Below are 15,453 nucleotides of genomic sequence, written 5' to 3' on the forward strand. Positions count from 1 at the left end.
GGAGTGGGTGGGGTTGGCGTATCGGGGAGTGGGTGGGATTGGAGAATGTGGGAAATGGGTGGGGTTTAGGGAATGTGGGGAGTGGGTGAGGTTGGATACGGACAGTGGGTGGCGGATACAGGGAGTGGGTGGGGTTGGATACGGAGAGCGGGTGGCAGATACAGGGAGTGGGTGAAGTTGGCGGATACGAAAAGTGGGTGGGGTTCAGGCAATGCGGAGTGTGTTCAGGGAGGGGATTTTGGATGGAATGGTCTTATCCAGATGGGCTTGCTCGTAAAGAATAACAGACAGTTGTGGTTCATGGTTTGTTTCAGTCTCGAATGGGAAGCCAGAGCGATGCCGTTGCCATCCAATCAATCCGGAACGTACGAGGAAATGGTTTTTGTGTGGACTGTGATGCACCAAGTAAGCATTCTACACGGCAGTACCCACACACACCGCGCGGGACGGCACCTACACACTGTTCAGGACTGCAGTGAGGTTTACAGTGCAGGACTGCTCAATGATACAACTGGAGAAGGGGATGGGATCGATCAGCTTGATGCTGCAATGATTGCTGGAGTCAGTCTTTGTGTCGAGGGCAGATGAAACTCTGTGTCTGCTTCTTCAATTGGAGTAGAAAGATCTGATACTGAACAGCTGGATTGCAGCTGGGCTCACACCCAGTCTCTATTCTCTGGGCAGCACGGTGGCACAGTGGTTAGCACTGCTGCCTCACAGTGCCAGGGACCCGGGTTTGATTCCTGGTTCCAGTTGCTGTCTGTGTGGAGTTTTCACATTCTCCCCATGTCTGCATGGGTTTCCTCTGGGTGCTCCACTTTCCTCCCACAGTCTGAAAGACGTGCTGGTTAGGGTGCATTGACCCGAACAGGCACTGGAGTGTGGAGACTAGGAGAATTTCACAGTAACTTCATTGCAGTGTTAATGTAAGCCTTACTTATACTAAAAATAAAACTACACTAAACAGTCTCCTCCTCCCAGTTAGTTGTGGCACTCGTAGCTGCTGCTGGGTTGTGAATGTGTAAGTTTGATGAATTCTCCCGTGGCCACGCTGGTGACAGAGCAGCTCCTGTTACTCTGCTTTCTTGTACAGTATTTTAATGCTAATATCTCCATCCTCTTCACAGATCCTGACTGGGCAAGCCTGAACCTCGGAGCCCTAATCTGTATAGAATGTTCCGGCATCCACCGAAACCTGGGTACACACCTGTCCCGGGTACGGTCCCTCGACCTGGACGACTGGCCTGTGGAACTCATCATGGTGATGACAGGAATCGGGAATGCAATGGCTAACAGTGTATGGGAGGACTCGACGCAGGGACTGACTAAACCCAGCCAGGAGAGCAGCAGGTACAGCACAGGACCCGTGCAGCACAGGCAAATACCGGACCCCATAGCAAGGGGAACACGGGACCCCTATAACACAGGCAAACATGGGACTCCTTTAGCACAGGCAGACATGAGATCCCTATAGCAAGGTGAACAGGGAACTGCTGTATAGCACAGGCAGACTCGGGGGCCCTGCAATGGTTGTATTTATGGGTGTGTGACCCACACCACCGTGAACTCAAATCGCACTGTGCAAATTTATAATTCTGATCCATTGTGAAAGCTGCTGAATTGTGGTAAAAACTCCAGTTGCTCAGTGATATTTCAGGGATTGGGAACTACTCTCCACACCTAGTTTAGACCTACACGTGGTTTCAGTCCCGCTGGTCACCCAATGATGATTCCGAATGAAGTACAATTGCAGCCGTGGCCCAGTGTGGGCCAGATTGAATGTTTCAAGTCAAAACCTCCAGGGTCTGCCTCCGAGTGAAGAACAATGTTGGCGGATGAGGTAGTGGAAGCGGACATGGTAGTGTGTTTTAAGGGGCATTTTGACAAATACATGAATAGGATGGGAATAGAGGGATATGGTCCCCAGAAGGGTAGGGAGTTTTACTTCAGTCAGGCAACGTGGTTGGTGCAGGCTTGGAGGGGCCGAAGGGCCTGTTCCTGTGGTGTAATTTTCTTTGTTCTCCGTACTCTCTCGCATCATCACTGGCTATCCTCGCCTGTCAAACACTTCCACTACCGTCTCCAGTCAAACACTGCACCAACCCTCTATAATATTGTCTTTTAAAAAGTATCAGACAGTTACGTGGATACGATGGGTATAGAGGGATATGGGCTAAATGCAGGCAACTGGGATTAGCTTAGGGGTTTAAAAAAAGGGCAGCATGGACAAGTTGGGCCGAAGGGCCTGTTTCCATGCAGTAAACCTCTATGACTCTATGATGGTTGCCTCACTACAGGAAGGATGTGGAAGTTATTGAGATGGTGCAGAGGAGATTTACAAGGATGTTGCCTGGACTGGGAGGCATAAGAACATAAGAACATAAGAAATGGGAGCAGGAATAGGCCATCTAGCCCTTCGAGCCTGCCCCGCCATTCAATAAGATCATGGCTGATCTGTCGTGGCTCAGTTCCACTTTCCCGCCCTCTCCCCATAACCCTTAATCCCCTCTCTTATCAAAAACCCATCAACCCGCGTCTTAAAAATATTTAGCAAGGCAGCCTCCACCACTTCAACGGGCAGAGAATTCCAGAGATTCACCACCCTTTGAGTGAAGAAGTTCCTCCTCAACTCCGTTCTAAACCGCCCCCCCTTTATCTTGAGGCTGTGCCCCCTAGTCCTACTGTCTTTTTTGAGCGGGAAGAGTCTCTCCACCTCTATCCTATCCATCCCATTCATCATCTTATACGTCTCAATGAGATCTCCCCTCATTCTTCTAAACTCTAACGAGTACAAGCCTAGTTTATTCAGCCTCTCCTCATAGCTCAATCCCCTCAACTCTGGTATCAGCCTAGTAAACCTCCCCTGCACTCCCTCCGAGGCCAAAATATCTTTGCGCAGGTGTGGCGCCCAAAACTGCACACAGTACTCCAGCTGCAGCCTCACCAATGCCCTATACAGCTGCAGCAAGACCTCCCTACTTTTATATTCAATCCCCCTCGCTATGAAGGCCAGCATCCCATTCGCCTTCCTGACCACCTGCTGCACCTGCAAGCTGGGTTTTTGCGATTCATGCACAAGGACCCCGAGGTCCCTCTGCACCGTCGCCTGCTGCAGTTTTTCGCCACGTAAGTAATAGCCCTTCCTACCATTCTTCCTACCAAAGTGGACCACCTCACACTTGCCAACATTAAATTCCATTTGCCATTTCCTGGCCCATTCGCCCAGCCTATCTAGATCCTTCTGCAGACTCTCCACACCCTCCGCACAATTTGCCGTTCCCCCAATCTTGGTGTCATCAGCAAATTTCGACACCCTACACTCGGTTCCCTCCTCCAGATCATCTATATAAATGGTAAAAAGCTGAGGCCCCAGCACCGACCCCTGGGGCACTCCACTAGTCACCATCCGCCAATCCAAATAGCACCCGTTGACCCCCACTCTCTGCCTCCTATTTGACAACCAATCCTCTATCCACGCTAACACCCTACCCCCAACTCCATGTCCCCCGACCTTCTGCAATAACCTCTTGTGAGGTATTTGTCAAACGCCTTCTGAAAATCCAGAAAGACCACATCCACCGGCTCTCCTCTATCCACTGCCCTAGACACATTCTCATAGATGGCCTACTCCTGCTCCTATTTCTTATGTTCTTATATTACAACCAAGCCTCTTAGGAGTTACTGCACCTGACAATCCACAGAAATGAGGGCAATGCTGGGAGCAGCTGATGGCAGTGGCAGCCGTGTGTACCATCTGCAAGATGCCCTGCAGCAACTCACCAAGGTTCCTTAGGTAGCACCTTACAAACTCACAATCATTATCGCCTAGATGGACAAAAGCAGCAGATACTTGGAAACACCACTATTTGGATGCTCCCCTCCAAGACACTCACCATCCTGACTTGGAAATTTTATTGGCCATTCCTTCAATGTCACTGGGTCGAAATCCTGGGACTCCCTCCCTAACAGCACTGTGAGTACCTCATGGACTGCAGCAGCTCAAGAAGAAGCTCACCGTTACCTTCTGAACGGCAGTTAATGATGGGCAGTGAATACTGGGCTAGCCAGTGTTACCCACATCCTGCCAATAGATTGGGAAAAGTGACATCACGTGGACCGCAGCAGTTCAACTTTCACAATTTTCTGAAGGGCAGTTAGAGTTGGGCAATAACGTTACCCTTGCCAGCCATGGATTTAATGTTGACCCAAGAAGCTGGAGGTATTTGTCCCCACCCAGTTAATCATCAGCAGCAGCCCAGTGTCAGAGGGGCAGTTTTCTGGTCTTTCTCTTATTGTTCTATTTAAGCCTCAATAACAGCCATCCTGAGAGGATAATCCTATTAATCTTGTCTGTCAGTAATCAATAAAGATAATTCTTTCAATGAGGATGCCTTGGGGACCAGACAGGCTTTCTCCAAACTCTGTAACCATTGCATTGCCGCTCATTGCAGCTTACAGCTGGTTCGAAGTCTGGAGGGTTGGCATCAACACTCGCTATCTCCTGCAGTCAGCTATCTTATCGGTCACTCAATGCACCAACAGGTCACTGTCCTTTTCAATCTGTCCACACGGCTGCTTACTTTAAACCTAGTATGCAGCTAATAAGGAAAACAAATGGAATTTTGGCATTTATTGCTAAAAGGAAGTGTTGCTGCGACCGTGAGGCCACAGCTGGAGTATTGTGGACAGTTTTAATCCCCTTACTTGGGGAGGGATGCAGTTGTATTGGAGGCGGTTCACAGGAGGTTCACTACGTTGATTCCAGAGATATGGGGTTTGTTTTATGCAGAGAGATTGCGCAGTTTAGGCCGATACTTCCTAGAGTTTAGAAGAATGAGGGGAGATCTAGTACAAAGTGAGAAGGGGGATGGACAGGGTAGACATGGAGATGTGTTTCCCCTTGTGGGGCAATCTGGAACAAGAGGCCAGAGTTTTAGGATAGGACGAGAGGTAAGATTTAAAACAGAAATGAGGAAAAATTACTTCTTTCAAAGGTGGTGAATCTTGAATTCACTCCCCCAGAGTGTGGTGGATACCAGGACAGTGAGTAAATTGAAGGAAGAGGTGGACAGGTTTTGAATTAGCAATGGGTTTGAAGGGTTGTGGAGAATGGGCAGGAAAGTGGATCTGAGGCCGGGATTAGATCAACCATGATGATATTGAATGGCAGAGCAGGCTCGAGGGGCTGAATGGCCTACTCCTGCTCCTAGTTGTTTACTTTCTGTCACTGATCGAAAGCCTTGCAGCTTCCATCAGTTCAGACACAGATCCAGGTATCTTTAAATGAGTTTGAGAATTTTGGCCTCAAGCACCAACTTAGACAGTGAGTTCCAGACACCCACCCTCTGGGTGAAAAAGATTTCCCTCATGTCCCCTCTAATCCTTCTACCAATCACCTGAAATCTTTGCCCCCGGTACCTGACCCCTCAGCTTAGGGGAAATTGGTTTTTCCTGTTGAGGCTTGTCATCGTTTTGTAACCTCAATCCCTTAGCATCCACTGGTCTAAGGAAATCAACCCCAACCTATCCAATCCCTCCTCCTGACTTCTGTTTTCAAGTCCTGGCAACATTCTTCTCTAGAGCAATGATATCCTCCTTGTAATGTGATGACCAGATGTATACACACAACTCCAGCTGTGGCCTAACCAGCATTTTATACAGTTCCAGCATTACATCCCTGCTTTTGTATTCTGTGCCTCGTCCAATAAAGGGAAACATTCCACATGCTTTCTTCTCTACCTTGTCCACCTATCCTGCCACCTTCAGGGATCTGTGGACACTCACTCCAAGCTCTCTCACCTCCTCGGCCCCTCTCAATATCCTCACGTTTGTTGAGTATTCCTTTGCTTTGTTTGTCTTCTCCAAATCTATTACTTTTTCCAGATTGAATTTAATTTGCTACTTTTCTGCCCACTCACCGAACCATCGGTAACATTCTAGAATCGATAGCTATCGTCTTCGCTATCAAGAACACGGCCAATTTCTGTGCATCAGCAAATTTCCCAATCATGCCACTCACGTTTAAGTCTAAACTGAATTTTGAATTGATAGCCAAGTTCTGCACGCTTGATAACAGCCTCAACCCGTATCGTGGATTCATGTCACACTACCTGTAACCCCCATGATTTGCCTGGGCTTGCAAAATCTCACGAACTGTCCTGTCTGGAGACAATACACATCTCTTTAACCTGTGCTAATGCTATCTCCACTCACATTGTCTGCATCTTTAAGACTTGAATAGCAGATTAGCTGTAAAGACTTGCATTCTAATCAGTAATCTGTAAACTGTGTGTGATTTTATATGCCCTTAATTGTCCACCATGATTCACAACTGGATATGATAGGCCTGCAGAGTTTAGATCTGATCCGTTGGTTGTGGGATCACTTAGTCTATCACCTGCTGCAAACACATTTGGCACACAGGTAGCTCTGTTTGGTAGCTTCATCAGGTTGACATCTCATTTTGAGGAATGCCTGCTGCTACTCCTGGCATGCTCTCCTGCACTCTCCATTGAACCAGGGTTGAGTGGGGGATACGCTGGGCCATGAGATGCAGATATTACTGGAGTACAGTTCCGTTGCTGTTGATGGCCCACAGCACCTCATTGATGTCCAGTTTTGAGTTGCTAGATCTGTTCGAGGTCTGTCCCATTTTGCACAGTGACAGTGCCTTACAACACGATGGAAACTATTCTCAGTGTGAAAACAAGACTTTGTCTCCACAAGGACTGTGCTGTGGTCACACTTACCGAAACTGTCATGGACAGGTGCATCTGCAGCCAGCAGGTTGGTGAGGACGAGGTTGTGTTTTTCCCTCTCGCTGGTTCCCTCACCACCTGCCACAGTCCCAGTCTAGCAGCGACATCCTTTTAGGACCCAGCTCCGGCTGTGGTGGTGTTACCGAGCCACTCTTGGTGATGGATGTTGAACCATAGAACCATAGAAAATTACAGCTCAGAAACAGGCCTTTTGGCCCTTCTTGTCTGTGCTGAACCATTTTTTGCCTCGTCCCACTGACCTGCACTTGGACCATATCCCTCCACACCCCTCTCATCCATGAACCCGTCCAAGTTTTTCTTAAATGTTAAAAGTGACCCCGCATTTACCACTTTATCCGGCAGCTCATTCCACACTCCCACCACTCTCTGCGTGAAGAAGCCCCCCCGATATTCCCTTTAAACTTTTCTCCTTTCACCCTGAACCCATGCCCTCTGGTTTTTTTCTCCCCTAGCCTCAGTGGAAAAAGCCTGCTTGCATTCACTCTATCTATACCCATCAAAATCTTATACACCTCTATCAAATCTCCCCTCATTCTTCTACTCTCCAGGGAATAAAGTCCAAACCTATTCAATCTCTCTGTAACTCAGCTTCTCAAGTCCCAGCAACATCCTTGTGAACCTTCTCTGCACTCTTTCAATCTTATTTACATCCTTCCTGTAACTAGGTGACCAAAACTGTACACAATACTCTAAGTTCAGCCTCACCAATGCCTTATATAACCTCACCATAACACTCCAACTTTTATACTCGATACTCCGATTTATGAAGTCCCCACTCAGAGTACACTCTGCACCCGCAGAAATGGCTTCCTCCAACTGGTGTTCCACATGGAAGAGAATTGATTCATCGGCTGAGGGGGCAGGGGGCAATGGTACGTGGTCATCAACAGGAAGTTTCCTTGTTCATGTTTGACCTGATGCCGTAAGACTTTATGGGGTCCAGAGTTAATATTGAGGACTCTCTGGGCAACTCCCTCCTGACTGTATGCCACCGTGCTGCCACCACCTCTGACTTACCCAGGGGGTGATGGTGGTGTCTGGGTGATTATCTGTAAGGTGTGATTCTGTGGGGATCACTATGTCAGGCTGTTGCATGCTAATCTGAGAAACAGCTCTCCCAATTTTGAGATTTGTAATGAGGGCTTTTCAGGATTGGCAGGGCTGGGCTTACTATTTCCAGTGTCTAGGTCGATACCAGGTGGTCCTTTTTTTTAGGCTTTGTAGTGATTGATACAACAGAGTATCTCACTCAGCCATTTCAGAGGGCAGTTAAGAGTTAACCACATTGCTATAGCTCTGGAGTCACATGTAGACCTTCCTTAAAGACATTAGTCAATTAGATGGATTTTTATGACAGTTGACAATAATTTTATGCTCACTATTACAGAAACTAGCTTTTATAATTCCAGATTAATTAATGGAATTTAAATTCCACCAGTGGCCTGAATGGGATTTGAACCTGTGTCCCCAGACGAATGCTTTGATCTCTAGAGAGATAATACCACTGTCCCATCACCATCTCCAAAAAGAGTGATCTTCACAGACTCGCTGAATCAGAGGGATCGTTGCGCTGTTGCTGAGCCGTCAAGACCCTCAGTTACCAAACACACATGCACAATCACATCTTTACCTCGTGGATATCGTAGCTCCAAATGAGTGTGCAGCACACCCACTCTCTCTTTCCCTGAGCTAATAAAGTTCAGAGTGTGTGGTCAGGCTGATTATACATTTATTCATGTAATTTTGTGACAGATGAGATTGGTGTCACTAGTTTGAGCAGCAGGTTTGATCTAATGCCATACCAGTAATTAACGACTCGATTAGTGTTAACTCTGACCCCCAGCACAGACTCACACATCTGTCATTGTTGTAGTTCACATAGGGCTGAGGTGGTGCTGGATGTTATCGGTATTAGTGGAGCTACACACTTTGTAGGTTGCATGCAGTGGAACATTTTCAGTTGTCAGGTTTTTAATAGTTAGCTTTCCACTAAAGACTCATTCAAGCCGGACCATTCACAGTAACAAGGCTAATTACCATGATGCAGAAAGCAACTTTTAAAGTTTTCTTATTTATTTCCAGCCTCTTTTGCTTTATGAATGTGGACAGAATGGCACAGTGGTTAGCACTGCTGCCCCACAGTGCCAGGGTTCAATTCCTGGCATGGACCACTGCCTGTGCAGAGTTCTCCCCATGTTTGTATAGATTTCCACTGAGTCCTCCAGTTTCCTCCCGCAGTCTGATAGACGTGCTGGTTAGGTGCATTGACCGTGCTAAATTCTCCCTCAGTGTACCCAAACAGGCACTGGAGTGTGGCAACTAGGGGATTTTCACAATAACTTCATTAGAATCATAGAAGTTTACAGCATGGAAACAGGCCCATCGGCCCAACTTGTCCATGCCACCCAGTTTTTACCACTAAGCTACTCCCAGTTGCCTGCATTTGGCCCATATCCCCCTATACCCATCTTACCCATGTAACTGTCTAAATGCTTTTAAAAGACAAAATTGTACCCACCTTTACTACTACCTCTGGTGGGTCATTCCAGACACTCATCACCCTCTGAGTATTTCTTCCCTCTCACCATAAACCTATGCCCGCTAGTTTTAGACGCCCCTACCTTTGGGAAAAGATATTGACTATCTAGCTGATCTGTGCCCCTCAGTATTTTATAGACCTCTATAAGATCACCCCTCAGCCTCCTTCGCTCCAGAGAATAAAGTCCCAGTCTATCCAACCTCTCCTTATAACTCAATCCATCAAGTCCTGTTCCTTCCTAGTAAATCTTTTCTGCACTCTTTCTAGTTTAGTAATATGCTTTCTATAATAGGGTAACCAGAATTGCACACAGTATTTCAAGTGCGGCATCACCAATGTCTTGTACAACTTCAACAAAGTGTCCCAACTCCTGTATTCAATGTTCTGACTTTTGTATCTTTTTCCCTTGACGGAAGAAGGTGGAAGAGAGAATGTCCAGGGTGGGGTCCTTGATTATGTTGGCTGCTTTTCTGAGGCAGTGGGAAGTGCAGACAGAGTCAATGGACGGGAGACTGGTTTGCGTGACGGATTAAGCTTCGCTCACAACTTTTTATAGTTTCTTGCGGTTTTGGGCTGAACAGGAGCTGTGATACAACCAGAAAGAATGCTTTCTTTGGTGCATCTGTAAAAGTTGGTGAAAGTTGCAGCTGATGTTCCAAATTTCCTTAGTCTTCTGAGAAAGTTTGATAAGGTCCCCCATGCAAGACTTCTTGAGAAGGTGAGAGGGCATGGGATCCAAGGGCCTTTGGCCTTGTGGATCCAGAACTGGCTTGCCTGCAGAAGGCAGAGAGTGGTTGTGGATGGGGCTTTTTCTGAATGGAGGTCAGTCACCAGTGGAGTGCCCCAGGGATCTGTTCTAGGACCCTTGCTGTTTGTCATTTTCATAAATGACCTGGATGAGGAAGTGGAGGGATGGGTAAGTAAGTTCGCTGATGACACGAAGGTCGGTGGTGTTGTGGATGGTCTGGAAGGATGTCAAAGGTTGCAGCAGGACATAAATAGAATGCAGGACTGGGCGGAGAAGTGGCAGATGGACTTCAACGCGGATAAATGCGTAGTCGTCCATTTTGGCAGAACCAACGTTCTTATGTTCTTATGTTCTTAACGAGTACACTATCAAGGGCAGGAGTCTTAGTAGTGTTGAAGAGCAGAAGGATCTTGGGGTCCGGGTCCACAGGACTCTTAAATCGGCCTCGCAGGTGGAGGATGTGGTCAAGAAGGCGTATGGTGTACTGGCCTTCATAAATCGAGGGATTGAGTTTAGGAATCGGGAGGTAATGCTGCAACTTTATAAGACCCTTGTCAGGCCTCATTTGGAGTACTGTGCGCAGTTCTGGTCGCCTCACTATAGGAAAGACGTAGAAGCTATTGAAAGGGTACAGAGGAGATTTACAAGGATGTTGCCTGGACTGGGAGGCCTTATGAAGTTAGGTTGAGGGAGCTGGGTCTCTTTTCCCTGGAGAGACGAAGGTTGAGAGGCGACCTGATAGAGGTTTATAAAATGTTGAGAGGAATAGATAGGGTGGATTCTCAGAGGCTATTTCCCCGGGTTGAAATGGTCGCTACGAGAGGACACAGATTTAAGGTGCGGGGAGGCAAGTACAGAAGTGATGTTAGGGGTAAGTTTTTCACTCAGAGGGTGGTGAGTGAATGGAATCGGCTGCCGTCAGTGGTGGTGGAGGCGAACTCGCTGGGATCTTTTAAAAGACTTCTGGATGAGTATATGGGGTTTAATGGGATTGGGGGTTATAGATAGGTCTATAGATTGGTAGGTGTTGATGTGATTGGCGCAACTCGTGGGCCGAAGGGCCTGTTTGTGCTGTAGTGTTCTATGTTCTAAGTTCTAAAGTAGAGGCACTGGTGGACTTTCTTAACTATAGTGTCGACATGGGGGGACCAGGACAGGTTGTTAATGATCTGGACACCTAAAAACTTGAAGCTTTCGATCATTTCTACTTCGTCCCATTGATGTAGACAGGGGCATGTTCTCCTTTACGCTTCCTGAAGTCGATGACAATCTCCTTCGTTTCGTTGACATTGAGGGAGAGATTATTGTTGCTGCACCAGTTCACCAGATTCTCTATCTCATTCCTGTACTCTGTCTCTTCATTGTTTGAGATCCGACCCACTGCGGTGGTGTCGTCAGCAAACTTGAAAATCAAATTGGAGGTGAATTTGGCCACACAGTGATAGGTGTATAAGGGGTATAGCAGGGGCCTGAGAACACAGCATTGTGGGGCACCGGTGTTGAGGATGATGATGGAGGAGGTGTTGCAGAGGGAGGAGCCGAGGCCCAGGCCGTAGAGTTTGGAGATGAGTTTCATAAGAATAATATTCCTACAAAGGCTGAGCTGTAGTCAATAAATAGGGGTTTGCCACAGTTTGCCTTTGTTATCTAGGTGTTCCAGGGTTGAGTACAGGGCCAGGGAGATGGTGTCTGCTGTGGACCTGTTGTGGCAGTAGGTGAACTGTACTGGATCCCGGCAGTCCAGGAGGCTGGAACTGATTTGTGCCATGACTAACCTTTTAAAGCATTTCATAATGATGGATGTCAGAGCCACCGCCAATGGTCATTAAGACACACTGCCTGGTTTTCCTTAGGTACTGGGATGATGGTTGTCGTTTTGAAGCAGATAGGGACCTCAGATTGTTGTAAAGAGAAGTTGAAGATGTCTGTGATTACCCCCGCCAGCTGATCCATGCAGGATCTGAGTGCCTGTCCGGGTACCCCATCCAGGCCAGTCACTTTCCGTGGGTTGACCTTTAAGAAAGCTGCTCTGATGTGGCTCTGATTCTAGTTGAGAAAGTTGTTGGTGTAAAGGTATCTATTTGTTTACCTCTCTGACTGGAGTTCCGATACTGTCTGCTGCCCGCCACACAGCTGCTATGTGGGCAGCATGGTGGCACAGAGGTTAGCAGTGCTGCGTCACAGTGCCAGGGACCTGGGTTCAATTCTGGCCTTGGGTGACTGTGTGGAGTTTGCACATTCTCCCTGTGTCTGCGTGGGTTTCCTCCCACAGACAAAGGTATATAACCTGCTCTGGTTTCCTCCCACAGCAGTGATTCAGCAGTTTGGATCAGGAATTGGCGAGCTGATAGAAGACAGAGGGTGGTGGTTGATGGGAAATATTCAACCTGGAGTTCAGTTACAAGTGGTGTACCTCAAGGATCTGTTTTGGGGCCGCTGCTGTTTGTCATTTTTATAAATGACCTGGATGAGGGTGTAGAAGGATGGATTAGTAAACTTGCTGACGACACCCAAGTTGGAGGAGTTGTAGACAGTGAGGATGGATGTTACAGTTTGCAGAGGGACATAGATAAGCTGCAGAGCTGGGCCGAGAGGTGGCAAATGGAGTTTAATATGGAAAAGTGTGAGGTGATTCACTTTGGTAAGAATAACAGGAGTACAGAATATAGGGCTAATGGAAGGACTCTTAGTAGTGTTGACGAGCAGAGGGATCTCAGGGTACACGTGCATAGCTCCCTGAAAGTTGGCACCCAGGTTGATAAGGTTGTTAAGAAGGCGTACGGTGTGTTAGCTTTTATTGGTAGAGGGATTGAATTTCGGAGCCGCGAGGTCATGTTACAACTGTACAAAACTCTGGTGCAGCCGCACTTGGAGTATTGCGTACAGTTCTGGTCGCCGCATTATAAGAAAGATGTGGAGGCATTGGAAAGGGTGCAGAGGAGGTTTACCAGGATGTTGTCTGGTATGGTGGGAAGGTCTTATGAGGAAAGGCTGAGGGACTTGAGGTTGTTTTCGTTAGAAAGAAGAAGGTTATGAGGTGACCTAATTGAGGCATACAAGATGATCAGAGGGTTAGATAGGGTGGACAGTGAGAGCCTTTTACCTCGGATGGTGACGGCTAACACAAGGGGACATAGCTTTAAATTAAGGGGTGGTAATTATAGGATGGATGTCAGCGGTAGGTTCTTTACTCAGAGGGTAGTAAGGGCGTGGAATGCCCTGCCTGCAGCAGTTGTGGACTCGCCAACTTTAAGGGCGTTCAAATGGTCAGTGGATGGACATATGGATAACATTGGAATAGTTTAGGTTCGAGGGTCATTAGATTGGTTCCACTGGTCAGCGCAACATCGAGGGCCAAAGGGCCTGTACTGCGCTGTAATGTTCTATGTTCTATGTTCACACTCCAATGATGTGCTTGTTGGGTGGATTGGCCATGCTAAATTGGCCTTTAGTGTCAGGGGAATTAGAAAGGAAAGGACGTGGGGTTATGGGAATAGGGCATAGGTGGAATTGTGGTCGGTGCAGACTCAATGGCTGAATGGCCTCCTTTTGTACTACCGGATTCTCTAATAGCAGCTAGATATTAACAGTTCATAATCTACTACAAATACCAACATTAAGGGCATTTAAAGGGTCATTGGATAAACATATGGATGATATTGGAATAGCGTAGGTTAGATGGGCATTTGATTGGTTTCACACGTCGGCGCAACATCGAGGGCCGAAGGGCCTGTACTGTGCGGTAATGTTCTATGTAATACACCAGAAAACACAGAGATTTTTATATAAGGTTGAAAACTGATGAGGTGATTTGTAATGAGTTAAATCAAAGAACTTTTTAAATGCATTTAAATATTAGGTACTCAGACAGTCAGTGACGTTACTGCTCCTGTTTCAATTTGGAGTGATTCCTCATTTATTCATCTTCAGTTGAAATGGGTAATGGGTCACTTGTACAAATTGTCCAACATTTCAAACCACCAGTTGGTGTCGCAATGGAGCCAACCAACACACACCTCCAGATCCCAGCTCCATCGACAGATTAATAGTACCAGCAGGACGAGGGTCACACAGAGACCCCTCGGTCAGAGAGAGGGGAAATCAGCCAGGGTTCCGGCTCCTGATCACTGTCCTGTGATCCCTGGGTTAGAGAGAGAGGGGAAATCAGCCAGGGTTCCTGCTCCTGATCACTGTCCTGTGATCCCTGGGTTAGAGAGAGAGGGGAAATCAGCCAGGGTTCCTGCTCCTGATCACTGTCCAGTGATCCCTGGGTTAGAGAGAGAGGGGAAATCAGCCAGAGTTCCTGCTCTTGATCCCTGTCCAGTGATCCCTGGGTTAGAGAGAGAGAGAGGAAATCAGCCAGGGTTCCTGCTCCTGATCACTGTCTAGTGACCCCTGGGTTAGAACATAGAACATAGAACACTACAGCAGAAACAGGCCCTTCGGCCCACGAGTTGCGCCGATCACATCAACACCTACCAATCTATAGACCTATCTATAACCCCCAATCCCATTAAATTCCATATACTCATCCAGAAGTCTTTTAAAAGACCCCAGCGAGTTCGCCTCAACCACCACTGACGGCAGCCGATTCCATTCACTCACCACCCTCTGAGTGAAAAACTTACATAAGAACATAAGAAATAGGAGCAGGAGTAGGCCAACTAGCCCTTCGAGCCCGCCCCGCCATTCAATAAGATCATGGCTGATCTGTCATGGCTCAGTTCCACTTTCCCGCCCTCTCCCCATAACCCTTAATCCCCTCTCTTATCAAAAACCCATCAACCCGCGTCTTAAAAATATTTAGCGAGGCAGCCTCCACCACTTCAACGGGCAGAGAATTCCAGAGATTCACCACCCTGTGAGTGAAGAAGTTCCTCCTCAACTCCGTTCTAAACCGCCCCTCCTTTATCTTGAGGCTGTGCCCCCTAGTCCTACTGTCCTTTCTGAGCGGGAAGAGTCTCTCCACCTCTATCCTATCTATCCCATTCATCATCTTATACGTCTCAATGAGATCTCCCCTCATTCTTCTAAACTCTAACGAGTACAAGCCTAATTTATTCAGCCTCTCCTCATAGCTCAACCCCCTCAACTCCGGCATCAGCCTAGTAAACCTCCTCTGCACTCCCTCCAAGGCCAAAATATCCTTGCGTAAGTAAGGCATCACTTGCCTCCCCGCACCTTCAATCTGTGTCCTCTCGTAGCGACCCTTTCAACCCGGGGAAATAGCCTCTGAGAATCCACCCTATCTATTCACTCAACATTTTATAAACTTCTATCAGGTCGCCTCTCAACCTTCGTCTCTCCAGGGAAAAGAGTCCCAGCTCCCTCAACCTAACTTCATAAGGTATGCCTCCCAGTCCAGGCAACATCCTTGTAAATCTCCT

General features: G+C 47.5%; 1 protein-coding gene across 2 annotated transcripts in view; it reads left to right on the forward strand.

The window, feature by feature from the left end:
* agap3 (ArfGAP with GTPase domain, ankyrin repeat and PH domain 3) overlaps nucleotides 1-15,453 on the forward strand; it is a 715,466-nt gene that overhangs the window by 672,866 nt on the left and 27,147 nt on the right. For both annotated transcript variants that reach the window (XM_080194795.1, XM_080194794.1), the window contains exons 13-14: nucleotides 315-405; nucleotides 1,128-1,350. In XM_080194795.1, the coding sequence (XP_080050921.1) occupies nucleotides 315-405; nucleotides 1,128-1,350 (314 nt within the window). The remainder of the gene's footprint in view (nucleotides 1-314; nucleotides 406-1,127; nucleotides 1,351-15,453) is intronic.

This window comes from Carcharhinus amblyrhynchos, chromosome 8, assembly GCF_965287045.1.
Source record: "Carcharhinus amblyrhynchos chromosome 8, sCarAmb.v2.hapA, whole genome shotgun sequence".
Classification (NCBI taxonomy): domain Eukaryota; kingdom Metazoa; phylum Chordata; class Chondrichthyes; order Carcharhiniformes; family Carcharhinidae; genus Carcharhinus; species Carcharhinus amblyrhynchos.